Here is a 27433-nt window from a genome sequence, read left to right as displayed (position 1 = left end):
GTCTGGCAGAAACCACTGTCTCCAAAGGAACCCACCCTATATTTCCTAATAGCCCTCCTGGAGGGAGGAGTTGGTCGGACAGCTCCATTTCTGTTTTACTACCACACTAAATGTTATTTTAAAGAAATGTCTCTTGAGAAATTATCTTAAAGAAATTACTTCTTTGAGACAACTTCTAAGAGGTTCAAAAGGCCCATAAAACCCACAGGGTGATAGTAAGAGCCAACAGTTGGCTACCAACCAGATCAAAGGGACCCAGTTGTGAAGCACCCAATATCCTAGCGGGGGAAAAAAAAAACTGACAGTCTCAAGGTCCCCGTGTTCTTGTCTCAAGCCAGGTTTGCCCATTGGGAAAGATCTAAATAGCACATCCTTAAACAAGTCCCAGATATCCTAGCCACTTTCCACCGGTAGGCTGCAGAAGGGGACTTACCATTGATAATGACTAGCATAAGTCTCCTGGTTTTATTGTTTGATGTATTCAGAAGTCATTTCTAGTTGTTTCTGATGCTAACGGCCAGCCTCATTATAAGGCACTCCTGTATATTCTGACATCACTGTCACATCAGTGACATCATAATCCTAATTATCCCTGCAGTTCTTCCCTCTCTAAAAGCTTCTATTAAGTTCAAAGAGATAGGGTCAGGAAGCTGTAATGATTTTTCCTCCTCATATTACAAATACCCCACACAGGGTCATAATCCAATAAAATGAATGAGTAACTAGATGTATAGTCTTCTGGTTTACCCAGGAGAAGAGGTAACATGGACCTTTTCACTCTTACATGGTAAGATGATCAGAGAGTCTACTTGGCGGGGTAGAAATGACCAACTTCTCCTTTAAAAGAAAGAGGAAATTAATCTGCCAATTCATGATACTATGATTCTTTTGTCTAGAACCAAAGGGATCTCTAACGTTTCCAAAAGGAGTGGGGAATCCTTGGTGTTTTAACAGTCTGCACCAGAGGGTGGCAAAGCACTACTTGCTCATGGGCCAAACACAGTCTGCTGTCTGTTTTTATAAGTAAAGCTGCACTGGATCACAGCCATGCCCTTATGTTTACATACTGCCTGTGGCTGCTTTCTCACTAACAAGGCAGAGCTAAGTAGCTGGGATACGGACTATCCAGCCAAAGAAGTCTAACATATTTACCTTTACAGAAAAACTTTTCTGACCACTGGTGTACACAAATATCAAGGAAGCTTCTTACATATAAGAAAAATGGGGAATCCTTGCAGGTATAGACAACTTAAAGGACAAAGCTAGCCAATATCATCAAACTATTTTCATAGCAAAACCACACACGCATACACACACCTCTGATTGCATCGGTTTAGGTAAATAAATTTAGTCTCCAACCCAACTGCAAAGGAAAAACTTTGCCTTTGTTTAGGAAAACACAAGTAAATTAATACTAACCATAAGACCTAATCTAGATCTCAAACTACATGAGCAATACAGAAGGCTAGGGAAGATGAAATAGAAATCTTGCTTAGAATCAATAGCCAAATTATGGAAAGAGCCCAAATGTCCATTGACTGATGAATGGAAAAAGAAGATGCGGTGTATATATACAATGCAATATTACTCAGCCATCAAAAAGAATGAAATCTTGCCATTTGCAGCAATGTGGATGGAGCGAGAGCATATTATGCTAAGTAAAAGAAGTCAGAGAAAGACAAATACAATACGATTTCACTCATATGTGGAATTTAAGAAACCAAAACAGATGAACATAGGGGAAGGAAAAAAAGAGAGGGGGGAAGCAAACCAAAGAGACTCTTAACTATACAGAACAAACGGAGGGTTGATAGAGGGAAGTGGGTGGGGGTTTGGCTAGATGGGTGATGGGTATTAATGAGGGTACTTATTGTGATGAGCACTGGGTGTTGTATGTAAGTGATGAATCACTAAATTGTACTCCTGAAACCAATATTACACTCTCTCTATATATATACTATATAATGTATATTTTATATTATAAAATATATGCATTTTAGTTACACTAACTAGAATTTAATACAAATTTAAAACAAAAAAAGAAGTCTTGCTTAGAGATAAGCTTTCACAGAGAAATAAATAGAAACTAGTGTTAATATTAGGGCAATCACAAAAGTGAGATGCTACAAGGTTAAGTATTTTTCCGATTTATTGTACTCAGTATTTTACCCTATTTTCCTAATGGTTATTTACTTAGAGAGAGAGTGAGCAGGGGAGGAACAGAAACAGAGAGAGAGAGAGTGAGGGGGGAGAGAGAGAGAGAGAGAGAGAGAGAATCCCAAGAATCTGAACCTCACAAACAGTGAGATCATGACCTGAGCTGAAATCAAGAATTGGACACCCAACCAACTGAGCCACCCAGGTGCCTCTACCTTATTATTTTTTTTTCCAATATATGAAGTTTATTGTCAAATTGGTTTCCATACAACACCCAGTGCTCATCCCAAAAGGTGCCCTCAATACCCATCACCCACCCTCCCCTCCCTCCCACCCCCCATATCAACCCTCAGTTTGTTCTCAGTTTTTTTGTTGTTGTTGTTGTTGTTTTAATATATGAAATTTATTGTCAAATTGGTTTCCATACAAGACCCAGTGCTCATCCCAAAAGGTGCCCTCCTCAATACCCATCACCCACCCTCCCCTCCCTCCCACCCCCCATCAACCCTCAGTTTGTTCTCAGTTTTTAAGAGTCTCTTATGGTTTGGCTCTCTCCCACTATAACCTCCTTTTTTTTTTTTTTTTTTTCCCTTCCCCTCCCCCATGGGTTTCTGTTAAGTTTCTCAGGATCCACCTAAGAGTGAAAACATATGGTATCTGTCTTTCTCTGTATGGCTTATTTCACTTAGCATAACACTCTCCAGTTCCATCCATGTTGCTACAAAGGGCCATATTTCATTCTTTCTCATTGCCACGTAGTACTCCATTGTGTATATAAACCACAATTTCTTTATCCATTCATCAGTTGATGGACATTTAGGCTCTTTCCATCATTTGGCTATTGTTGAAAGTGCTGCTACAAACATTGGGGTACAAGTGCCCCAATGCATCAGTACTCCTGTATCCCTTGGGTAAATTCCTAGCAGTGCTACTGCTGGGTCATAGGGTAGGTCTATTTTTAATTTTTTGAGGAACCTCCACACTGTTTTCCAAAGTGCCCCTACCTTATTTTTAATCAGCTTGGCTCTCTGAGCAAAATTAAGCGTTGACAGAGTTTCCCCAAAACACCTGGATCCAGGATGAACATTTGCAATTATGGCTGTTCTGGCATTGCCTCCAAGGGAATCCTGTTTAATGATATGAATGGTACACATTTTCAGGAGAGAAACCACAGATTTTTTTAAGCAAAGAAAATGGATATTCTTACCACTAAGGCTGAGAGATTACCTATCAACCATAGTGAGAGTAACCAGAAAAGGGGTCCAGGAGGCCAATGATCTACTTTACCCGAAGTAAAAAGGTAAGTTTGGAGTCTCTGTAGCAAACATGCCTTTGTTTTCCATTACCCACATCGACAAGCGCAGTGATCACTTGGCCCAGGCAGCTCAACGATCGGTTTATGTTACCTGCCTCCTAAAAGGAAAAAGAACAAAAAGTTAGGTACACTGGCATTTTGAATTAAAATATGGCTAGCAGTGCATTTTGAATGGAAAGTCAAGTCGTTGACAATGATATTAAGGATAACTGATTTTACAGCAAAAAGATGTTCTCAACTATCCCCTTTTTCCTATTTGACACACATTGCAATTTTAGTGTTCAAAGACAAATACAGAAATTATGTGAAGGAAAAAAAAATATGTCACCTCGTGATTGTAATGTTTTAATTTGACCTATAGGTAGGGATGAAAATCTGGAAGGAACAGAACAAAAAGTTGGAGTAGTGTATTAATAGGCATATTTTTCAATTATTTTGTGTTAAAATGTTTGCTACTGGGGCACCTGGGTGGCTCAGTTGGTTAAGCATCCAATTCTTGATTTTGATTCAGGTCATGGTCTCATGGTTCACGAGATCAAATCCTTCATTGGGCTCTGTCCTGAAAGCACAGAGCCTGCTTGGGAGTCTCTATCTCCCTCTCTCTCTCTTTTCCTCCCTTGCTTGCGCATGCTCTCTCTTGCAAAATAAATTAACTTCAAAAATATAAAATTTTAGGGGTGCCTAGGTGGCTCAGTTGGTTATGCGTCTGGCTTCGGCTCAGGTCATGATCTGGCAGTTCTTGAGTTCGAGCCCCGCTTCGGGGCGGTGTGCTGACAGCTCAGAGCCTGGAGCCTGCTTCGGATTCTGTGTCTCCCTCTCTCTGCCCCTCCCTGACTCACGCACGCGCGTGCGTACGTGCGTATGTGGGTGCATGTGCGTGCTCTCTCTCTCAAAAATAAACATTAAAAAAATTTTTCCAATATAGAATTTTAAAATGTTTGCTACATTAAAATGGTGTGGTAATAGCCCACCCCATGTCCCACAAAGTCACTGATGAACTTATACCAAGAGAATATTCAGTCTAAGTCTGTAAGGTATTAAACCTCTTTAAAAAGTCGTTTGGGGAGAAAAAAAATATGTTACACTAGATTCTCACTGTATTTAGTATACTTCAATAACTGGGTCCGCAGTGGTGGGAGTATAGAAAAACGAGAGGAAGAGTACAAATTATCAAGCAAGATGTGCTGAGTTCACACGCCACACTGTCTGTTTCAGCAGTCAGTAAATCAGAAAGGTGCTGACAGCACTGTCTGTGGAGCTGGACTCCTTCTGCAGATCCACTACTAGCTGTGTGTCCCTGGACAATTTCTCTTCCGTTTCTCTAAAATAGAAGGGATAACAGATAATAGAAGGGACTACTTCCCAAAGATGCTGCAAAGGCTAAATGAGTTAATATACACAAAACACTTGAAACATGCCCAGCATATGTCCTATTATAAACATATGCTTTCTCTTTGCTTCATGTCTCAATGGAAATATGAGCCTAAGATCTCCTGAAACTGCCTGACAGTTCAGGAGACTCCTATCTTTACTTTTAACGCAAAAGATAGACTGTTGGGGCACCTTCGTGGCTCAGTTGGTTAAGTGTCCAACTCTTGATTTTGGTTCAGGTCATGATCTCGTAGTTCGTGAGTTCGAGCCCCACACAGGGCTCTACACTGACAGCATGGAGCGTGCTTAGGATTCTCTCTTTTTCTTGCATCCATGCTCTCTCTCAAAATAAATAAAAATTAAAAAAAAAAGTAGACTGTCTCCCACCATTTCCAACTGGCCATGATACACCCTCAACTATAGTATCCACACGTTTTACTGACAATGCAGATCACAATACATGTATACACATCAGCAATACATATTCAGAAAACCTGAGGTCCCACTGCCAATCCCTTAGCCTAGGACGAGGTCCTTGCCCTCCCCCTGAAATATTAACCAGCACAGCTGCCCTCCTTTCTCTCTAGGCTCTCCCCGTGTGAACCTGGCAGTGGTGAGCCAGATGGCGCACCTTTTATTAAACAGGCTTTTGAGGGGCGCCTGGGTGGCTCGGTCGGTGAAGCGTCCGACTTCAGCTCAGGTCATGATCTCGCGGTCCGTGAGTTCAAGCCCCGCGTCGGGCTCTGTGCTGACCGCTCAGAGCCTGGAGCCTGTTTCGGATTCTGTGTCTCCCTCTCTCTCTGGCCCTCCCCCGTTCATGCTCTGTCTCTCTCTGTCTCAAAAATAAATAAATGTTAAAAAAAAATTAAAAAAAAAAATAATAAAAATAAATAAATAAACAGGCTTTTGAAATCGCTCAAAACTTTTCAGTGTTTCCCAACGTTTGGAGAGTTGAGCACAAACCTGGCCTGGCACTCCTGGCCCTCAGTGGCCTGGGTCTGCTTGCACCTCAAACCCAACCCGTTCCCTGATCCATGCTGAAGTGCCGAATGCCATACTCACTCTGCATCCACAATCACCCTTGAGATGTGCCCCAGCTGGGCATGTATTCCCTGTTCCTCTCGCCCAGTCCAAATCCTGCCCCCTTGGAGAATCCACTCAAGAACTACTTCTTTTCCATACTTCCCTCAAGCGGTCCAGTCCCTTCTTCCTCTGACCCCAGCTGGTATTTGTACTAGCATCCCTTCTGGTATGAATTCAGATGCTCTGGCTACAGACTTGTCTTATCCTGCGTATGTTTAATGTCCCTACACCACAACAAAAATTTCTGCACCTTTAGAATGAGAGCAACATCTCATTCCTTTGTAACCTTCACACACTTACCTTGGTATTGACTTTTAGTAATTAACTCACACACAAGTTGAGTTGAAGACCAGAATTCCATTCTTACCTTCAACCTCACGCCTTCTGCATGGGTGTCTTTTTGCCTTTCAGATCCTGCTAAGTCCACCAGATTGAGTAGAGAGGTCCGTATATTCACAGTCTCATTGCTTTTCTCCATTGACTCGATTGTAATTGTAAACACTGCATGAGACCGAGAAGATTCTCTATTCATTGATGTTGATGCCACACGTCTGTTTCTCCACCCTCCAGACAGCACCTAGGCAACAGGGAAATATACTGTCACAACTTCCAAGTGACACAACAGCCACTATCCTCAGTATGAAATTTTGTAAAGGACAACGAGAAGAAATATTGGTCCATCGAGGAACGCACTCAAGTTACTCTCCCCCTTCTGGTTCCCTCTCCATGTTACGGAAAGAGAACAAACAGGAAATCAGCAGGCTGAGGATCCAGAACTAGTTTTGCTGTTCTCGATTTGTATTAACTTAATGCAAATCATAAAATCTCTCTCAATCCTTTTGCCTAGATAATGAGAAAGTTAGACAAAATAAATCTCAAAACTACCTTCAAGACCAACGTTTTGTCAGCTCTTTTGGTCTATAAAGACCTCCCTGATCCCTAAAGGCAAAGAGGAGGCATGAAAGTCCAAACTGCAGGCTTTGGAATCAGATGAACATGAAGTCAAGCCCTGGTTCCACTATTTACTAGGTGTAAGGTCTGGGCCAGCTGAACCTCTTCAAGGCTCAGTCCTGTATTTGTAAAATGGGAACATGGGCACCTACCCGACAAGGCAGAACATCACCAACGGAAATGAATGTGCTCACTAATCACCTTGGGATCTTGATAAAATTCACATTCTGATCAGTAGGTGTGAAGGCAAGGCCTGACATTCTGCATTTGTAACAAGCAACCCAGGCAACGCTAACAGTCTGAGAGCTACGTTTTTGAGTAGCATGGAAATAATATGTATAGGATAAAATGGGCGAATTAGCGTCTTACATCAAAATGTAGATTAAAAAATTTAAACGAAATAACAGACACAAAAGAAGTTAGCACAGTGCTTGGCACATACACTCAATAAATGGAGCTATTAGAATCCTATTAACCAGGCAAAGCATAAAATTGAAGCTATTGGTTTCTTTTACATTTTTTGGATAGTACTTTATGCTTATTTTTCATAACACTAAGTACAGTATATTAAATATTAGGTAAGCCATAATACATTCTTCATACAGCTGGAAAGAAAGACACAGACCCTAAAACATGGGACAAATTCTAAAATACTATTGTCTTAAACAAGCAAGGTACAAAGGCAGCACAATATACTATCATTTGTGCAACATACGGAGAAAAAGCAAACACAACTGTGTTTCTTTAAATCCTCATATAACGGGCAACTGGCTGGTTTAGTCAGAATAGCGTGCAAGTTTTGATCTTCGGGTCATGAGTTCAAGCCACACATTGGGTGTGAAGATTAAATTTAAAAAAATTTTTTTTAGTAAATAAATCCTTATATAAAAACCAAATACAAACAAAAATCAAAAACAAAACCAAAAACTACTTGGTGAATGTTCATGGACTGGAAGACTTAATAGCGTCAAGAGGTTACTTCTCCCAAATGTAATCAACAGATCCAACACAAACCCACTCAAAATCCTAGCAGCGTTTTGTACACAAACTGACAAGTCAATTCAATAGGTATGAAATTGCAAAGGACCAAGAATAACCAAAATAATTGTTTAAAAAAAAAAAAAAAGCTGGAAGATTTACTCTACTTGATTTCAAGACTTAACTATTCAGCAATAAGAAGCCACCAGAATCAAGAAAGTTTTATACTGGCAAGAAGAGATACCTAAATCAATTAAACAATACAGGTATAAATCCATACACATATAAATCACTGATTTTCATCAAAGGTGCAAAGGCAATTCAACGGGAAAAAAAATTGTTTTCAACAAAGAGTGCTACATAATGGATCAAAAATAAAAAGGCAACTCATAGAATGTACAATACTAAGGGTGAACTCTAATGTAAATCATAGGCTTTGGGTGATGATGATCATGTCGATATAGGTTTATCAAATGTAAAAAATGTACCACTCTGGTGAGGAATGTTTATAATAGGGGAGGTTACTATGCATTTGTGGGGACAGAAGGGTATATGGGAAATCACTCTACCTTCCCCTTACTTTTGCTGTGAACCTAAAATGCTCTTCAAAACTGCAGTCTTGGGGGCACCTGGGTAGCTCAGTCAGTTAAGCATCTGATTCTTGGTTTTGGCTCAGGTCAGGATCTCGTGGTTCATAGGTTGGTTCGAGCCCCACATCGGGCTAGATGCTAACAGTGCAGAGCCTGGTTGGGATTCTCTCTCTCTCTCTCTCTCTCTCTCTCTCTCTCTCTCTCTCTGCCTCTCCTCCGCTTGTGGGCATGTTCTCAAAAGTAAATGGATAAACGGGGCCACCTGGCTGGCTCAGTCGGTTAAGCATCCGACTTCGGCTCAGGTCAATGATCTCATGGTTAGTGAGTTCGAGCCCCATGTCAGGCTCTGTGCTGACCGCTCAGAACTCAGAGCCTGCTTCAGATTCTGTGTCTCCCTCCCTATCTGCCCCTCCCGCGCGCTTGCTTGCTCTTTCTCTCTCTCAAAAATAAATAAAAACATTTGAAAAATAAAAATATATAAACAGATAAACTTAAAATAATCAAGAAAAATAAGAATGATTTTTTTTTAAAGGAAAATACAGTTATGTGGTTTACAAGAAACACCTAAAACATTAACACAGAGAGACTGATGGCAAAACATATACCAGGCAAATTCTTTTTTTTTTTTTTTTAATTGTTTTTCCACTTTTGAGAGACAGAGACGGAGCATAAGCAGGGGAGAGACAGAGAGAGGGAGACACAGAATCTGAAGCAGGCTCCAGACTCTGAGCTGTCAGCACAGAGCCCGACACGGGCTCAAACCCACAATCCGTGAGATCATGACCCGAGCTGAGGTTGGCCACTTAACCAACTGAGCCACCCCGGTGCCCCTATACCAAGGAAATTCTAGTCAAAACAATGAGAGGTACCTGAATATCAGACCAAAGAGATTTTTAAAGCAAAAAGTGTTAATATGAAAATATAGGGATACAGGGTCAAAAAAATATAGATTTAAATAAAAGGAAGTTATACTAACTCTACTGCTTACATATGCATCTAATAAAACAGTCTCTTTATGTATATATATATATGAGATAAAAACAATCAAGATGAAATCATTACAACCAACACCTTAGCTGGAGATTAATACATCTCCTTCAAGTACTGACAGATTATACAGAAAAAAATCTGAGTAAAAATACAGTATAAATCCTTGTATTCAAGGATATTCTTCTCATGAATACATTTATAAAATTGTCCACTGTATTAATTCATAAGTCGTTTCTCAATAAATCTCAAAGACCAAGCATCACAGAAGACCACCTTCTCTGATCACATTGCAATTAAGAATTAACATGAGAAATAAATTTTAAATTATCATAAATTTGGAATTTCAAATCACATTTCTTTTAAGTTTATTTATTTTGACAGAGAGGGAGAGAAAGCACATTCCAAGCAGGCTCACCCTGTCAGCACAGAGCCCAACGTGGGGCTTGATCCCATGAACTGTGAGATCATGACATGAGCCAAAATCAAGAATCGGATGCTTAAGGAAGAGAGAGAGGTGATTCCTGTCAGAGCTGCTGGGATTGAGAGAGTATTTGGGACCGTGTCTGAGGGGAGAGACATCTTTGTAATGGGAATTCCCAAGCCTTGGAACAAATCCACATAGGTGTTTGGGTAGGAGATGTGTACCCTTGGGATATTGATGAAACCCAGTGTTTGATTATCTCTATCTAATGGCCTGTGTTTTAGCCTTTCTTCACCTCTCACCTGACTGGGTAATCTGAACCTCCCTCTCTCCCCCAATGAACTCTGACCTATAACCTCTGAGCATACCCCACAGGACTAGGCCCTCCTTAACCACCCATCTTGCTTCTAACCTATGTAAATTTCTGTAGTGGCTATCTTATGTAAGATACAATAAAAAAATTATTGTATACAGTTTCTATTAAATGTTATGAAAATGTTAAAAAAAAAAAAAGAATGGGATGCTTAACTGAGCCACCCAGGTGTACCAAATTTTAATATCTTAATTGTCCTGTGGATCTAAGAATTTTTCCATTATAATTTCATTTTGACCCATGAATCACTGAGAAATGTGATCTGACGGGCACCTGGGTGGCTCAGTCGGTTAAGCATCCAACTCTTGATTTCAGCTCAAGTCGTGATCTCACAGTTCGTGAGAACAAGCCCCATGTTGGCTCCGTGCTGGGCATGGGCCTGCTTGGGATTCTCTCTCTCTCTCTCTCTCTCTCTCTCTTTCTCTCTCTCTCTTTCTGCCCCCATCCCTACCCGTCTCCCCAGATCGCATGCGCATGCGCTTTCTCTCTCAGAAAAAAAAGATATTAAAACTTGTGTGAAATTTAAACAATAAGAAGTAAACTTAGAGCATTAAATACTTACGTCACAAAAGAAAGGCCAGATAAGCTAAGCATCCAGCTTAAGAAGTTGGAACAAAAGCAGGATGAGAAAGAAAAAAACGCAACCCATATAAGCAAAATCAACTATGCAAAAAGAAAACAAAATAGGGGGCACCTGGGTGGCTCAATCAGTTATGCATCCAACTCTTGGTTTCCGCTCAGGTCATGATCTCATGGTTTGTGAGTTCGAGCCCCGCATCAGGCTCTGGGCTGGGAGCGTGGAGACTGCTTGGGATTCTCTCTTTCCCTCTCTGCCCCTCCCCTGCTTGTGCTCTCTCTCTTTCTCTCTCTCAAAATAAATAAATAAACATTTAAAAAAACTTTTTTTTTTAATTTTTTTAATGTTTATTTTTATTATTTTTGAGACAGAGAGAGACAGAGCATGAATGGGGGAGGGGCAGAGAGAGAGGGAGACACAGAATCGGAGGCAGGCTCCAGGCTCTGAGCCATCAGCCCAGAGCCCAACGCGGGGCTCGAACTCACAAACCGTGAGATCGTGACCTGAGCCGAAGTCGGACGCTTAACCGACTGAGCCACCCAGGCGCCCCTAAAAAAACTTTTAAAAAAAGAAAACAAAATTGTAGTTACAGCAAAGATTTTAAAGATGAGAATACTGGAAAAAACTTTTTGTCAATATATTTAAAAACTGAGAGGAGACTGAAATTTTCTAGGAATAAAAAGCGTCCCTGAACTTCTGACCCAAGAAGAGGTAAAACTGCAAAGCTCTATTACAGAATTTTCATTGGTAGCTAAAAATCTTCTCTCAGAACATAAGGCCCAGATGATTTGGGGAAACAAATGATTTTTATGAACAAGTCTTTCCAATCATACAAACTTCCAAAAAAAGACAAAGGTGATAATAAAACAAACGAAAAAAAGTTAGGAAAATGGAAAATCACAGGTTGATCTCAATCTTTAACACTGAGGGAAAATCCTACACAAAATACTAACAAATGTAATCCAATATTCTATCATGTTAACATGTTAAATGGTAGCAAATGTTAACAAGATCATCTCAATAGAAGCAGGAAAAGCACCTAACAAATTTAACACACACTCTTCATTTCTGTAAGGCAGCAAGGTGGATTATAAAAGCGTTCTATAAAAATTAACTGCATACACATGAAGCAAAATGCAATTTTTTTTTAAAAGTAGGCTTTACTCCCAGCATGGAGTCCAATGCAAGGCTTGAACTCACGATCCTGAGATCAAGATCTGAACTGAGATCAAGACTCGAATGCTTAACTGACTGAGCCACCCAGGTGCCTTATAAAATGCAATTTAAAAAACAGATTACCTTCTATAAGAGCAACAAAAAATATAAGGCATATTGGAAAAAAGTTAATAATTAGCTTACATAATTATTTTTTAGGTGAAAAGTATTATATTGCAAGACATTAAAGACCTAAATAAATGAAGAGATATATCATGTTCATGTATGGACTCAATATTGTAAAGATGCCAATCCCTCCAAACTGGTCTATAACTGCAATGTAATTACAATCAAAATTTTAGGGGGTATATATATATATATATATATATATATATATATACACACACACAAACACACACACACACACTGGGTCACATGTAAAACCTATTTCTTACTATGAGAGTCACAGTGTAAAATGTTTGAATCATGGGGCACCCGGGTGGCTTCAGTCGGTTAAATGTCCGACTCTTGATTTTGGCTCAAGTCATGATCTCAGGGTCGTGAGATTGAGCCCCGTGTCAGGCTCTGCACGGGGTGTAGAGCCTGCTTAAGATTCTCTATCTGCCCCTCCCTCTGCCTCTTACCCGCTGTACATGCTCTCCCTCTCTCAAAAAGTAATGAATAAACAAACAGAATCTTAAAAAAAAAAAATAAGTTTAAATCAGGAGGCTTGCTGAAGATGGAAGATTTTTTTAATTTTTCTTTTTTAATGTTTTATTTGTTTTTGAGACAGGGAGAGACAGAGCATGAACAGGGGAGGGTCAAAGAGAGGGAGACACAGAATCTGAAACAGGCTCCAGGCTCTGAGCTGTCAGCACAGAGCCTGACGCGGGGCTCGAACTCATGGACCGCGAGATCATGACCTGAGCCGAAGTCAGCCGCCCAATCGACTGAGCCACCCAGGTGCCCCGTGATGGAAGATTATTGAACTATAACTTTTTTAATTTTGTTTAACGTTTATTCATTTTTGAGAGACAGAGAAAGACAGTGTGAGCAGGCAAGGGGCAGAGAGAGAGGGAGACACACAATCCGAAGCAGGCTCCAGGCTCCCAGCTGTCAGCACAGAGCCCAACGTGGGGCTCAAACCCAAGAACCACAAGATCATGACCTGAACTGAAGCCGGACACTTAACCAACTGAGCCATTCAGGTGCCCCGAACTATGATTTTTATACACACACAGATATTCATACAATGGATTATATACAGCAGTGAAAATAAGTGAAATGCAACGTGGATAAATTTCACAGACATCATTGATTTTAAAAAGCTACAGAAGGCTAAATATGCACAATTTATTAAAAGTCCAAAGTAGGCAAAACCAACCTTTTCAGAAATACATTTATGATTTAAAAGCACAAGGAAACGATCATGACATTCAGCATAGTGCTCATGTTTAGGGAGGAGCCAGGTACATGAGGCAGGAGAGGCATATAGGTTGACAGGATAGTGTTGGTGATATCTGGGTCTTGATGGTCTAAGGTCCTCCAAGTTCATTTTGACATTAAGCTTAGTAACTTATATGCATGTGCCAGTATTTTGTATATATCAAATATTACACAATAAAAATATGTTTAAAATCAACTGGCCAGGTCAGACCCCATAAAAATGCGAGTATTTTGCAAATTCCCATCAAGAGGTTTGTTTGTCCTGAGGCGAGTGCTCAAAAGAGGTTGGCTTTTGACACCTAACAAGTAAACAAGGGTAGAAAATAAAGGGAAGAGAACAGCCAGCTGGTTTAAAAAGTAGCAATCCCAGAAGCTCCTCAAAAGCACAGCTTCCAGGAAGAATCACTAAAGAGATACAGACGTTAACAACGTCCCCCGGTGGCCTACAGGGCGCCTGACCGGAATGAACGGCACCTAAATAATGCAAAACCAAGAGGCTCAAAGTTCTATTTTAGCTACGGGGGAGAGCTATATAAAACAGTCATATTCTTTTTTCTCCTCATGAACCTTCTGTGTCATGCCTTTACAAAATTATTTTTAGTAGCTCAATTCTTGCTTTTTTTTGAGATCAAGGTGCTTTCACAACACGTTACATTGCCTAAGGATCAAGCTGCTGAAGGGAGCGTACCTGATAGGCTTCAGCCGCTGAGGTCACCACCTGTTCCACTGCACCAACAACGAAGACTCCCTTCTTGATATGCTCCCTTAAGTACAGTCCGGCTGATGCAGAGTCCAGTAGGTCATAGATCTGCTCGTTGTAGATCTCAATAAAGGAACACTTGCAAAGGAAACTCTTTCCAGCTCCAGCCTGGAAAGAGAAGCCTCGCTGAGATACGTTCTTGGCATGAGTCATCCCTCTCATGAGTGCTACCCTTTCACTTGCTTCACAAGGTGTGCATTTCCTACCATGTTGTCCTTTACACGATACAAGATCCCTAAAAGCCAAGTAAAAGTCCAGATAACTAGTTTTGACACATCATTACATCTTAAGGCAGCATCAAACTGTGATCCCAGGAGGCCTAGGTCTCCAGAGGTGACTCACAAGCAAGACAAAGAGATGGGACTCAGGCGGTTCAGATGGGCAATTCCACCTTCTTAAACTGAGGTGAAACTGACAAACACCATCATATTAGTTTCAGGTGTATAACATAATGATTCAATATTTATATATATTGAGAAATAATCACCACAGTAAGTCTGGTTAACATCCATCACCATACACAGTTACATATTTTTTTCCTTGCGATGAGAAGAACAATTCCGTTTTTATTTGTCACACACTGGACTTGCTCATCAAGTGTTACCTGAAGCAAGTGTTATGTTCTTTAAAGACTGAAAATAATTTGTCTCAAAAGCCTCTCTATAGGATTTTTAACCACAGAAACCTACATCACTGGCACCCAAGGTGCATGCCTAACTGCAATTGTTAGGAATAGTTTCTGCACAGGGTAGTAATAATAAGTCAGTGTTATGTGTCAGTCTCCTGAGTACACACAGACTGGAACATGCAACACTAATGGCTCTTAAGCCTGGAATCTACCAAGCTAAAGAGGCACAATCATGAGAAAGGCCCAACTTGGGAGTCAATGGAACAGAGAAGCCCCCATCACCAGGGTGATGGGGTCACACTGCATACGAAACCATCAAATTATCCTCAGGTGGTAGAAGGTTCTGCACAGGAGGCAAGGATGGTTCCAGCACTCCTGGGCATCCTGAGGAACTAGGGACACCTGCAGTCAAGTGTGAGCCTATGAGCAATAGGTGATGGGGCTTAATGAATCTGTTTTCCTTAGTTAAAATTCTCTTTATACTTTCTCTCTTGCAAAATCTGAGAGCCTAAGAAGCACACATTCTTTTATCTTTTAATCTGAGTTTATGGATGATAAAAATTTTAGAAACAAAAAATGTTTAGAAAATTAATAACTCAGAATCCTTCATTTTTTCTTAAGAACTGAGAGGTTGTTTTTTTTTTTTTTTCATGCCACACCAGGCTATCCACATTGCAGAGTACCACTTAGGACCGACCCTCCATGTGTTATGAGCTAATTACTAGCAGCTAACTGCTCAAAACTAGGTATTTCATAGAACCACTTTATTTTCATAGCAAGTTTTACCTTCTCTTTTTCACGATCAATCAAGGAAAACAAATATTCAAAACTTCGTGGGATTACTCCTCTCAGGTTATGAGAAAAATGATCAGATTCAGATGGTCCTGAAGAAAAATGTATAAAAACATATATATATATTCATTATCTTTATAACAAGAGTCCTTCAAAATGGCAATATTGAAAGGAAATTTATTCAGAAATAAGATGACATTGTACAATCAGTTTCTTATTTGTGCCCCTGAACAAGTTTTAGTCTGAGAGAAAAAACAGACCTTGCCATCAACGGGACTGAAGGAAGGGCCCTCAATAGCCACTAATGCTGGCTACACCTGGAATATTATAAATGGCCCTTGTAAACTGTACCTAAAATAAATAAATAGATAGATAGATAGATCTCAGAACTGCGTAAACAAAGAGGACAAAGAATATGAGTAAGCAGATAATCTCATAACATTTTCCTGTTAAATAATATACAAAGATATTCAACATATTCTTTATGGTTACCTTCATCATCTCCTGCCTCATCTATGCCTTAGCTCCTCATCCTGTTTCTACTCACCCCCTCCCAGACTATCCCATTCAGCTGCCTGAGTAACCCTTTTAATTATGTATCATATCATGTAGTTCTTTAAAAAACAAAACAAAACAAAACAAAAAACCTCCAATGACTTCACATCGCACTCACAAAATACAAAATCCCAGCTAGGTCCCACATGAGCTGGCCTCAGAGTATAACTCCAACGTCCCTCCCTACAACACCTTGGTGTGGAAAACTCCCCTCTAGCCCATGGGTCTTCTTGATGTTTGAACACTCTTGAGCAAGTTCCCAACTCAGAGCCTACAGCCTGGAAGATTCTTCTCCCAGAGTCTGTGGTTCCTTCTCATTTCGCTCCGTAATTCTCTTTCTTACTATAACTCACAATTCAGAAGCCATTAAAAAACAACAACGACCGAAATTCAACCACCAAAAAAAAAATTAAAAACTTTGGCAGAGGGAAAAACCTTAAATCAAAAGACAAATGAAAAAACTAAAGAAAAATCTGTTATGTTGTACACAGAGGGCTAACCTATTTTACAAAAATCCCCACAAATGAGTAGGAAAGAGATAAGCCAATTTTTTAAATGGGAAAAAAGCTTGAAGGGGCATTTTACAGAAAGGATATTCAAATGTCCAATAAACATATGAAAGATGCTCAGTTGTCAACAGACATCAGGGAATTGCAAACAAAAACACAATGAGATAATACTACACATACTCCAGAAAGGCTAAAACTTTAAAAACTGACAATACCAAGTATAGACAAGGACGTGGAAGCCCTAGAATTTCCATATCTATCGGGGCCATATAAATACGAAAGCTGATAAACACGTAACTATGATCCAGCAATTCCACTCCTAGAGATGTACCCAACAGAAATGAACTTGAAAAGACACATACAAGATAAAGTGCCATAGCAGCAGTATTCATATGGTCTAAAACCGGAGACAATCCAAATGTCTATCAACAGTAAAATGGAAAATGTGGCATATTCATACAATAACACATTATACAGGAACGGGATACAGCAATGGAACAAACTAGCACTACATGCAACAACATGAGCGACTCTTAGAAACTTAATGCTGAGAGGAAGAAGCCAGACACGAAAGAGTGCATACAGTACTCTCATCTGTAGATGTTTAAAAACAAGCAAAACTAGTGATGATAGAAGTCAGAGTTCTAGATACTTCAGGGGAAGGGGGTAAAGTAGTTACCGATTAGGAATCTTGGTCTGGGTGGTAATTTTACAGATTTATAGGTATATAAAAAGTCATTAAACCCAATTCAAAAACTGTTTATTAAGCACCTACTCTGTGCTAAGCACAGACGGAACACAGCTACAAACATGGACTTTGTTATCATGGAGCTCCCAATTTGACATAAGCCTGGGAAATATCTCTAATTTTATGAGGTCAACATAGTATATAGAAAGTATGACTTCCCCCAAAATGTACTTGGTGCCTAGGTGCTGTCATTGCAGAGTAGATTAAGCCAGCCAATAATAAATTTTAATTCACTTACCCATCATCGTAAATGTTTTCCCTGAGCCAGTCTGTCCACTGTAAAAACAAATGTTTTATATGTTATTTTTACACACAAAACTTAAAAGACTACCCTCCTACTTTAATAAGGTCTACTAACAGATAAATTTTCTCCACAAACATTGGGTGACTGGGTGGCTCAGTTGATTGAGCGTCTGACTCTTGATTTCGGCTCAGGTCATGATCTCATGGTTTGCAGGATACAGCTCCGCATGGGGCTCTGCCCTGACATTGTGAAGACTGCTTGGGATTCTCCCTCTCTGCCCTTCTCCCATGCGTGTGCACGCGTGCTCTCTCGCTCTCTCTCTCTCTCTCTCTCTCTTTCAAAATAAATAAATAAACATAAAAAAAATTTTCCCCACAAAGATCTTATTTTCCTTCTTTTTTAAAATTATATTAGGTAGAGACACTTGGCTGGCTCAGTCAGTAGAGCATGCAACTCTTGATGTCAGGGTAGTTAAGTTTAAGCCCCACATTAGGTGCTGAGCTTACTTTTTAAAAAAATTATATTAGGTAAAAAGTGAATGATTCATTTTTTTTCTCTTCTATTCTACCACCAAGAGCTAGACTGTTAATTTTCTGGTAATTCTTCAGGATTATACAAACATAGCCATCAGAGTTTTTGTTTAAAAAAAAAATTTTTTTTAAGGGAGCTAGAACGCAGGAACTGGGGACAGGGGCAGAGGGAGAGAGAAAGAGAATCTTAAGCAGGCTGCATGCTCAGCAAGGTGCCCGACACAGGGCTCAAACCCATGACCCTGGGATCATGAGCTGAGCCAAAGTCAAGAGTCAAACACTTAACAGACTGAGCCACGTAGGTGCCCCTCATTTACTTTTTATTTACAAAACTGAAATACTGCTCTGTGATCTGTTCTGTCCTTTAATTTTATCTCAGATATTTTTCTATGTAGTAAATAGAGATCTACTTCATTATTTTTAATACCTACATTGTATTCCATGAATGTATCATTTATTTAACCAGAACCAACTGGAATTTTGTTTTCAACTTTTTCTGTTCTAACAATTTAGCAATTCCTTTCCTAAATTATGCCTTTAAAGATACTTAAATGTCTTCATTTAAAAACAAAGCAATTTCAAAAACCCTTATGGTACAGGCCTGATTTTTGCGCATAGCATCATGTCTCCTCCGTTACCCCAAGAAACAAGAGTAACAAAAACTAAAACTAAAAACGTTTATGTGAAAGATAGATGTCGATCAGGATGTCAAATGTCTTTAGTTTGGATTCACAGCCCAAATATTAAAGAAAAAATCTGAATTGACTTTTTGGTTAAATGGCCCCAAAAGATTAAAAAAAAGAAAAAACAGGGGGATCTGGGTGGCTCAGTCAGTTAAGCATCCAACTTTCACTCATTTCTCTCCAAGTGTTTCTCATTTCTACCTTCTTCTACCAAAAGAAATTTTGGTTAAATTATTAATGAATATGCCACAAATTAAACATAATTAGTATAACTGTAAGGTATTTAAAGATACCAGTTCTAAAGATAACACAGTCTCTGGCAATTGTGGCTCTATTTCCAATTCATTTTTTAACTTTACCACTCAAAATACTCTGTGGGGAAAAAAAAATCTTTCTTCTCTTAAGACAAATGAGAAAATAGGCCTCTGCCTTACTGCTCAAGAGAAAACACTCAGCTCTCCTGAACACAGCTGAAAAGTAAGCATGAAAAGCAAAGGCAAACTTTCAAGTTGGTATATATGTGCATATGAGCCTAAAGTTCATACTTCTTAATGTGTTTTTTATTTTCTTGTGTTTTGAGACAATTATAAACCAAGGGCACATGCACAAAAAGCATTAGCTGCCCAAATATATTTTAAAAAATTTTTTAATGTTTATTTATTTTTGAGAAAGAGTGTAGGTGGGGCAGGGGCACGGGCAGACAGAAAGGGAGACGCAGAATCCGAAGCAGTCTCCAGGCTCTCAGCTGTCAGCACAGAGCCCGACATGGGGGCTCGAACCCACAAACCGCGAGACCATGACCTGAGCTGAAGTTGGACGCTCAACCGAGCCATCCAGCCACCCCTCAAATGTATCAAATAATTCACTACATTCTATTAAAAAGCTCTAGTTCTAAATACAATTTGAAAGTCTACTGCTAAAAAAAATAATAATAATACACTATAAATATATGCCCATTAATCTATATATCCTGTAAATCTGAAATGATACTAAAATTCACTTTGTACAAATGCCAAGGTGACAATGCCTTCTGGACTCCATCTCACATTCCACATTAAATCTATAGCAATATTTTAAGGCTGCCAAAATTTAGAAAGTTGAGGATCATGACTCACTTTAAATATACATATAGAAAACAATTTGGCAAGTTTCTCATAAGGTTGATCATAGACTTGCCATATGACCCAGCAATTGCATGCCTAGGTATTTACTCAAATGATTTGAAAACTTACGTTCACACAAAAACCAACATTCAAACGTTTGTAGCAATATATTCATAATCACTAAAAACTGGAAGCATCTAAGATATCCCGTCGCGGGGAAATGGATAAACAAATGATGATAAATCCATACAGTAAAAAAAACTACTGAGAAAGAAAAATAAGTTATTTATGCCTGCAACAACACAGGCAAATCCTATAGGCATTTTTAATAAAAGAAGGAAGCCAGATCTAAAAGGCTACATATTGTGTGGTTCCATTCATATGACACTCTGGAAAAGGCAGAACTATAGGAACAGAAAATGTATTCGTGTACCCTGGATGTCAGGGGTTGAGGGAAGGGGGAGTGGCTGACTACAAGGGGGACAAACGGGAAACTTTTAAGGTGAAGAAACGGTCCTTTTAAAAAAAAAATGGGGGGAGGGGGCACCTGGGTGGCTCAGTCAGTTGGGCATCCGACTTCAGCTCAGGTCATGATCTTGCAGTCCATGGGTTCAATCCCCACATCAAGCTCTGTGATGACAGCTCAGAGCCTGGAGCCTGCTTCGGATTCTGTATCTCCCTCTCTCTCCCTCTCTCTCTCTGTCCCTTCCCCACTCATGCTTTGTTACTCTCTGTCTCTCAAAAATGAATAAATGTTTAAAAAAAATTTTTTTTAATTTTTTTGATGTTTATTTTTGAGAGAGAGACAGACAGACAGAGAGTGAGCAGGGGAGGGGCAGAGAGAGAGGGAGACACAGAATCTGAAGCAGGCTGCAGGCTCTGAGCTGTCAGTACAGAGCCTGACGCGAGGCTTGAACCCATGAACTGTGAGATCACCACGAGATCATGACATGAGCTGAAGTCGGACGCTTAACCGACTGAGCCACCCAGACATCCCAGAAACAGTCATTGTCAGCGCCGGGGTAGTAAATACATGGCTCTCTACATTTATCAAAACACGATACAGCTGTATATCACAAAGGGTGAACTTTAAAGCATGCAAACTAAAAAACAAGCAAAACACATCAACTAGGATGTCAGCGGTCCCAGAATGGAATGCACATAACTATATCACAAGTGTGTGACATTACACCAAAGTCAGTGGGCAGCAAAGGAGCTGACCTAAGTAACTTTAGAAAAGGAGGTTTTGACTGGAAATTATTAAGGCTTAAAAAAAAAAAAAAAAGAGGGGTGCCTGAGTGGCTCAGTCGGTTAAGCATCCGACTCGTGGTTTTGGCTCAGATCATGATCCCGTAGTTCGTGAGTTCGAGCCCCACGTCAGGCTCCGCACTGACAGCACGGAGCCTACCTGGGATTCTCTCTCTCCCTCTCTCTCTGCCCCTCCTCTGCTCTGTCTCTCAAAATAAATAAACTTAAAAAAAAAATTTTTTTTTAAAAAGAAAATGAACTGTACATAAACATTGTACTGTGTAAATTTGTTTCTCACAGGGATACAGGATAACAATTCTGAAAGTACTTTACATGTATACTGGGGCTGAACGAATCAGTAAAGGGATGATAGAAAGTGGCAGCCAGGTTTCTCAATGCCAGCAAGGGAAGTTACAGATAAACAAAGAAGGAAGGTTAGAATGAACCCATATGGATTCTAACCTCCTGGATTAGAGTCAGAGACATAAGCATGAACTCATGTTTAACTTAATGTATATATATGCAAACGGATAGATACAGATACAATTACAGGTATGTCCACATACACGACTAAGTATGTATACATATATTACCTAGCTGTCTACTGAGAAGGCCTAGAAGCAATGACACTCCAGTAGCAACAAACACACCTAGTGCCCACATCCTGGTTTCTGAATACCATTCTCCAATAAAAGGAACCAGGGCTCCTTGTCGAAATGGCTGATTCTAGCCCTAGGACAGGGAAAACACAGATGAGCCAGGAATAGCTTGTGTTGTCATAAAGGAAGTGCTCAAGCAAAAGGACACAGAAACCAGCCTCAAACAGCTCCCAATGGCCAATCTAGGACAATATGAGCAATATGATAAAAATAAGGTATTGGATTATAACCCAAAGTATAATTTAAAAAATGGGGGAGAAGAGACAAATCTTCCTCAGAAAAGAATTTCAAATAATATAAATACTCTTTTCTCCACAAGGTAGCGTTTAATCCCCCCCACCCTCATTATCCAGGTGAGTCCAATCTAATCACATGAATTAGAGAACCTGTCCCAGCTGTAGTCAGAGGGACATGTGACTAAGGAAGCAGAGTTGGAAGGTTGCATGTTGCTGGCTTTGAAAATAAAGGGGCCTGGAGCCAAGTAATATGAGTGGGCTCTAAAAGCTGGAAGAGGCAAGGAAATGAATGGAATTCTCCCTAGAGCCTCCAGAAAGGAACACAGCCCTGGACACTTATTTATTTTAGTGAGACAGCAAGACTCATGTTAGACTTCGGACTTACAGGACTGAAAGACAATACATTTGTGTTGTTTCAAGCCACTAAGTTTGTGGTAATTCACGGTGTGGCCATAAGAGATGAACAGAAGCACTCACGACTGCACCCTTGTGTAAGGACAGAGTCGGCAACTTACTATGCAAAGATGGTGCCATTATACCCACTCATGCAAGACTCCACAATGCCCTTGGCCACAGTCGAGAACACGGACTCCTACAAATGTAAGCACCAAATATGTTAACATTTCATAAAAATGAACCACATTCCTAAATTACATTCTAAAATATAACAATAAAAACAGTGTGCTTAGACTTTACAACACTTGTGATAAAATAAAAATTGTATCCAGTATTGAAAAAAAGCTAAAACAACTATAAGATGATAAAACGTTAAACATAATTACGTCTACTAACCCCCATACAACGCTAGATTTAAAACTAACATCTAGAATCCATACAGAATTTTGTCGGCACATTACGTACAAATATTATATGGGTATTAGCATCAGATACATGGCCCTATGTGTTCTTCAGTGCTTTTCCCACAAGTTTGTACTAAATAATCAATACCTGATTTTTTGCTTTCATTTTTACACACATAAGTAGATGCAATCTTATCAACAGTGCAAGAATTCTTAAACCTGCACTAATACAGTAGCCATGAGCCACATGTAACTATTGAGCACCTGAAACATGGCTACTCCAACTTGAGATTTATTATAAGTATAAAATATACACCAGGTTTAGAAGACTGAGCATGAATAAAAAGAATGGAAAATACCTCATTAATAATTTGCTTTATATTGATAACATGTTGAAAAGATATTTTGGATATACTGGGTTAAATAAAATATAGGATTAAAATTAAGTCTGGAGCACCTGGGCGGCTCAGCCAGTTAAGCATCCAACTCCTAATTTCAGCTCAGGTCATGATCCCACAGTTGTGAGATCGAGCCCTGCATCAGGCTCCATGCTGGGCACAGAGCCTGCTTAAGATTCTCTCTCTCCCCCAGTCCCTCCAAAAGGAAGGAAGGAGGGAGGAAAGGACAGAGGGAGGAAGGAAGGAAGGAAGGAAGGGTGAGTCTGCCTGTTTTTTTACTTTTTTTCAACATGACTACTAGAAAATTTAAAATTATATAGGTGGATAACTATATATTTCCATTGACCAGCCATGTCCTAGATGAAAAAAAATCAAAGGATCCAAATGTCTCACTAAAAACATCCATGTGTATAAAGGAATAATCAAGATCTGTGATGTCTAATACACTAGTCATTAGCCATATGTGGCTATTTAAATTCAAATTAATTAAAATTAAACTTAAAAGTCAAGTCCTTAGACGCACTAGCCACATTTCAAGTGCTCAACAGCCACATGCACTAGCATATCTGAGAAAATAAATTTTTAAAAGTTTTTTATTTTTTTAAGTTTATTTACTTATTTTGAGAGAGAGAAGGAGAGAGAGAATCCCAAGCAGGTTCTGCACTGTCAGCATGGAGCCCCATGAAGGGCTCGAACTCACCAACTGTGAGATCATGACCTGAACCCAAATCAAGAGCTAGATGCCTAAGCCACTGAGCCACCGGTCGCCCCCTAAATTTTAAATTTTATTCAATCTTAATACATTCAAACTTAAATAGCCACATATGGCTAGGGGCTACTGTAACGGACAGTGCAAATATAGAACATTTCCCTCATTACAGAAAGTTCTAATGGATGGTGCTGACTAGATCTTAACTAAACTGTCCTGAATTAGAAAACCAGTTACTGACATCATAGTAATCTTTTTTTTTTTTTTTTTTTAATTTATTTTTGGGACAGAGAGAGACAGAGCATGAACGGGGGAGGGGCAGAGAGAGAGGGAGACACAGAATCGGAAACAGGCTCCAGGCTCCGAGCCATCAGCCCAGAGCCTGACGCGGGGCTCGAACTCACGGACCGCAAGATCGTGACCTGGCTGAAGTCGGACGCTCAACCGACTGCGCCACCCAGGCGCCCCAACATCATAGTAATCTTAAACCTGTTGTTACTCTCTGCTATGGACTGAACGTGTCTTCCCCAAAGTTCCTGTGTTGAAACCCTAATCCCCAGCGCCATGGTATTTGGACTTGGGGCTTTGGGGAGGTAATCAGACCATGAGGGTGGAGCACTAGTGAGGCGAGTAGTACCCTTCTAAGAAGAGACACGAGAGAACTGCTTTCTCTCTCTCCACAGTGAAAAGGCAGCTGTCTAAAAGCCAGCAAGCAGGTCCTTACCAGACACTAGATCTCCTGGCCTGGATCTTAGAATTCCCATCCCCAGAACAGTGAGAAATAAATGTTTGCTGTTTAAGCCCCCCTGTTTTTGAGATTTCTGTTACAGCGGCCACAACTAAGATACTCTCCCTAAACTAGGAAGCTGAACCAAACTTATTATCAATCACCCAACTGGCTCTGAAAAATACACCTCCACTAACCACCATCACTGGATGGTGAGAGAAAAGTAAAGCAGGCTGATCATTCTGGTACAAAGTTTGATGAAGGAAAAAAAAACCTAATAAAATTAAATTCAAAATATTTTAAAATCGATGACATCTAAAATATTTAATGTTTGAGCTTCCTTATCTGAGATCTATCAAACTAAAGAGACCAGAAATGAAATCCTCGCAAATCATAGAATCTTATCCAAAAGGAAAGTGAAGTTTCCAAAATTATCATTACCTGAGTGGTGTGGATGTCTGCAACATGATCAAATGTGAAGGTCTTGGGCTCAGGGTTGGAGTGCAGCCGGAGAGTGGTAGAGGAGAGCACAGACAAACATAAGTTTTGCTCTCCATCAGCTGATCCAGAACCTTCTGTAGGTGGACGAATTCGCACAAAAACTTTGATGGCATCACCTTCATTACTAAAGACAAGAAATGTACCAGTCTAAGTTTACTGGAGAAAACTAAAAAAGGATCTGAGTCCCATACTGCCTGTAATGTTTCCATACTGAGATTCCCCAACAAAGCCCCCAACCTACTCACTTACATTCACCTCTTCTAGAAGTGTCGCACGTGACTCACACCCTTTACTGATTTGCTTCACGATACTCATCATCACAAGCTTTTACGTGAAATCAACTCAAAGGAAGTTGATTCCACGGAGCTCTAAGCATTGCTTGTCTCTGATTTCCCTCTTAACAGCCATAATAAAATAGTCACCCCAAGGGAGAATTATGTTACTGATTCCATCTTTTAGCCTGGAAGGTAAGAGGATGGGGGGAGAGTTGGGGAAGAAGTGTGATGTTTCCAGATTTCCAGGTAGCTAAGAACTGAGCTTTATGCTGAAACAAGTATCCCTTACTTTGTTAAACGTTCTAAGAATACTACATCCGCATGGGTGGGGTACCTGAGTGCCTGATTGTTGATTTCGGCTCAGGTTATGATCTCACAGTTCGTGGGATGGAGCCCCACATCAGGCTCCTCACTGATAGCACAGAGCCTGCTTGGGATTCTCTCTCTCCCTCTTTCTCCCCTCCCCTTCTCACATGCTCCCCCCCACCTTCTCTCAAAAATAAAAAAATAAACTTAAAAAAAATATATTACATCCCTAATTCTTTTGGTCTCAGTGACAATATTTTTTTCTTACCTTGGTTGGTTAGACTGACAGTTTGTCACATTGCGTAACTCAGCTAGAAAAACAGACAAGAAGTTATTACAGGCATTTAAAATTGCAGTATAGGGGCACCTGGGTGGCTCAGTTGTTTGGGTGATGGACTCTCGATTTTGGCTCAGGTCATGATCCCAGGGTCATAGGATCGAGCCCTGCATGGGGCTTGGCACTGAGCATGGACCCTGTTTGGAATTCTCTCTCTCTGTTCACATTCCCTGCCCCCACTCACGTTCTCTCTCCCAAAATAAATAAATAGACTTTAAAAAATTGCAATGTAAAATCCCATCCTTTTAAAAAAACATTTATTTGGGGGGGGGGTGCACATGAGTGGGGGAGGTGCAAAGAAAGAGGGAGAGAGAATCCCAAGCAGGCTCTGTGCTGTCAGCACAGGGCTCGAACTTACGAACCCCGAAATCATGACCTGAGCTGAAATCAAGAATTGGCCACTTAAAGGGCACGTGGGTAGCTCAGTCGGTTAAGCGTCCGACTTCGGCTCAGGTCATGATCTCTCGGTCTGTGCGTTTGAGCCCCTTATCGGGCTCTGCGCTGACAGCTCAGAGATTGGAGCTGCTTCAGATTCTGTGTCTCCCTCTCTCTCTTCCCCTCCCCCACTCACACTGTCTCTCTTTCTTTCTCTCTCAAAAATAAACATTAAAAATTAAAATTAAAAAAAAAAAAGAACTGGCTGCTTAACCAACTGAGCCACCCAGGTGCCCCTAAAAATCCAATTCTTATCTACCCTACTCTTCTATTGCTAACACTCCTCAGTCTCCTTGGCTCCCTGACCTTTTGACAGTGAGGCATTCTAGGGCTTAGGTCTCGATCTTCCTTCTCTTCTTTCCACATCCACTCCATTGGTGAGGACATCCAGACTCATCGTTCTAAATGCTAAGTATGTGTTGATGAGTCCCAAATGTAAACCTTCTCCCTGGACCACTCTTTTGAGCAACAGACTCTCGCATCCAACTGCCAACCTGACATCTCCAGCTGGAGGCCCAGTTGGCAACGTCTCAAATTTAAAATGTCCAAAACTGAATTTCTGATCACCCCACCCCTACCCCAAACATGCTTCTCCACCTTGATTAATGACAACTCCATCTTTCAGTTGCTCAGGCCGAAAACCTTGGAGTTATCCCTCACCCCTTTCTTTCTCACGCTTCATATCCAACCTGTTAGCCAATCTTTGGCTCTACCTTCAAAATCCATCAAGAATCCTACAACTTCTGGTTAAATCCACTGCTATGACCACCATGACAGCAACATCACCTATTTGAGCTATTACAACAGTGTCTCTGTTTTTCTTTCTCTCACTCTCTCATTCCC

General features: G+C 40.2%; 1 protein-coding gene and 1 long non-coding RNA gene across 5 annotated transcripts in view; one reads left to right on the top strand and one right to left on the bottom strand.

Moving 5' to 3' along the window:
• Nucleotides 1–27433, bottom strand: part of KIF15 (kinesin family member 15) — a 77860-nt gene that overhangs the window by 43168 nt on the left and 7259 nt on the right. For all 4 annotated transcript variants that reach the window (XR_002071819.2, XM_019416498.2, XM_019416496.2 and 1 more), the window contains exons 2-10: nucleotides 26087–26129; nucleotides 25178–25361; nucleotides 22618–22694; nucleotides 17638–17675; nucleotides 15582–15679; nucleotides 14096–14275; nucleotides 6294–6503; nucleotides 3445–3570; nucleotides 3162–3284 (exon numbers count right to left, since the gene is read on the bottom strand). Coding sequence is in view for 3 of the 4 variants with exons in the window: in XM_019416498.2 (XP_019272043.1) it covers nucleotides 3162–3284; nucleotides 3445–3570; nucleotides 6294–6503; nucleotides 14096–14275; nucleotides 15582–15679; nucleotides 17638–17675; nucleotides 22618–22694; nucleotides 25178–25361; nucleotides 26087–26129 (1079 nt within the window). In the remaining variant the exon portion in view is untranslated. The remainder of the gene's footprint in view (nucleotides 1–3161; nucleotides 3285–3444; nucleotides 3571–6293; nucleotides 6504–14095; nucleotides 14276–15581; nucleotides 15680–17637; nucleotides 17676–22617; nucleotides 22695–25177; nucleotides 25362–26086; nucleotides 26130–27433) is intronic.
• LOC128775680 (uncharacterized) lies at nucleotides 645–6823 on the top strand. The gene is made up of 2 exons (XR_008420607.1): nucleotides 645–787; nucleotides 6338–6823. It is a non-coding gene; the product is annotated as an uncharacterized LOC128775680 (long non-coding RNA).

The sequence above is a fragment of the Panthera pardus genome, unplaced genomic scaffold (assembly GCF_024362965.1).
Source record: "Panthera pardus isolate Hobbes unplaced genomic scaffold, ASM2436296v1 HiC_scaffold_8, whole genome shotgun sequence".
NCBI lineage: Eukaryota > Metazoa > Chordata > Mammalia > Carnivora > Felidae > Panthera > Panthera pardus.
The sequence above is the reverse complement of the archived record's forward strand: the minus strand, read 5'-3'. Positions and strand labels throughout refer to the sequence as shown.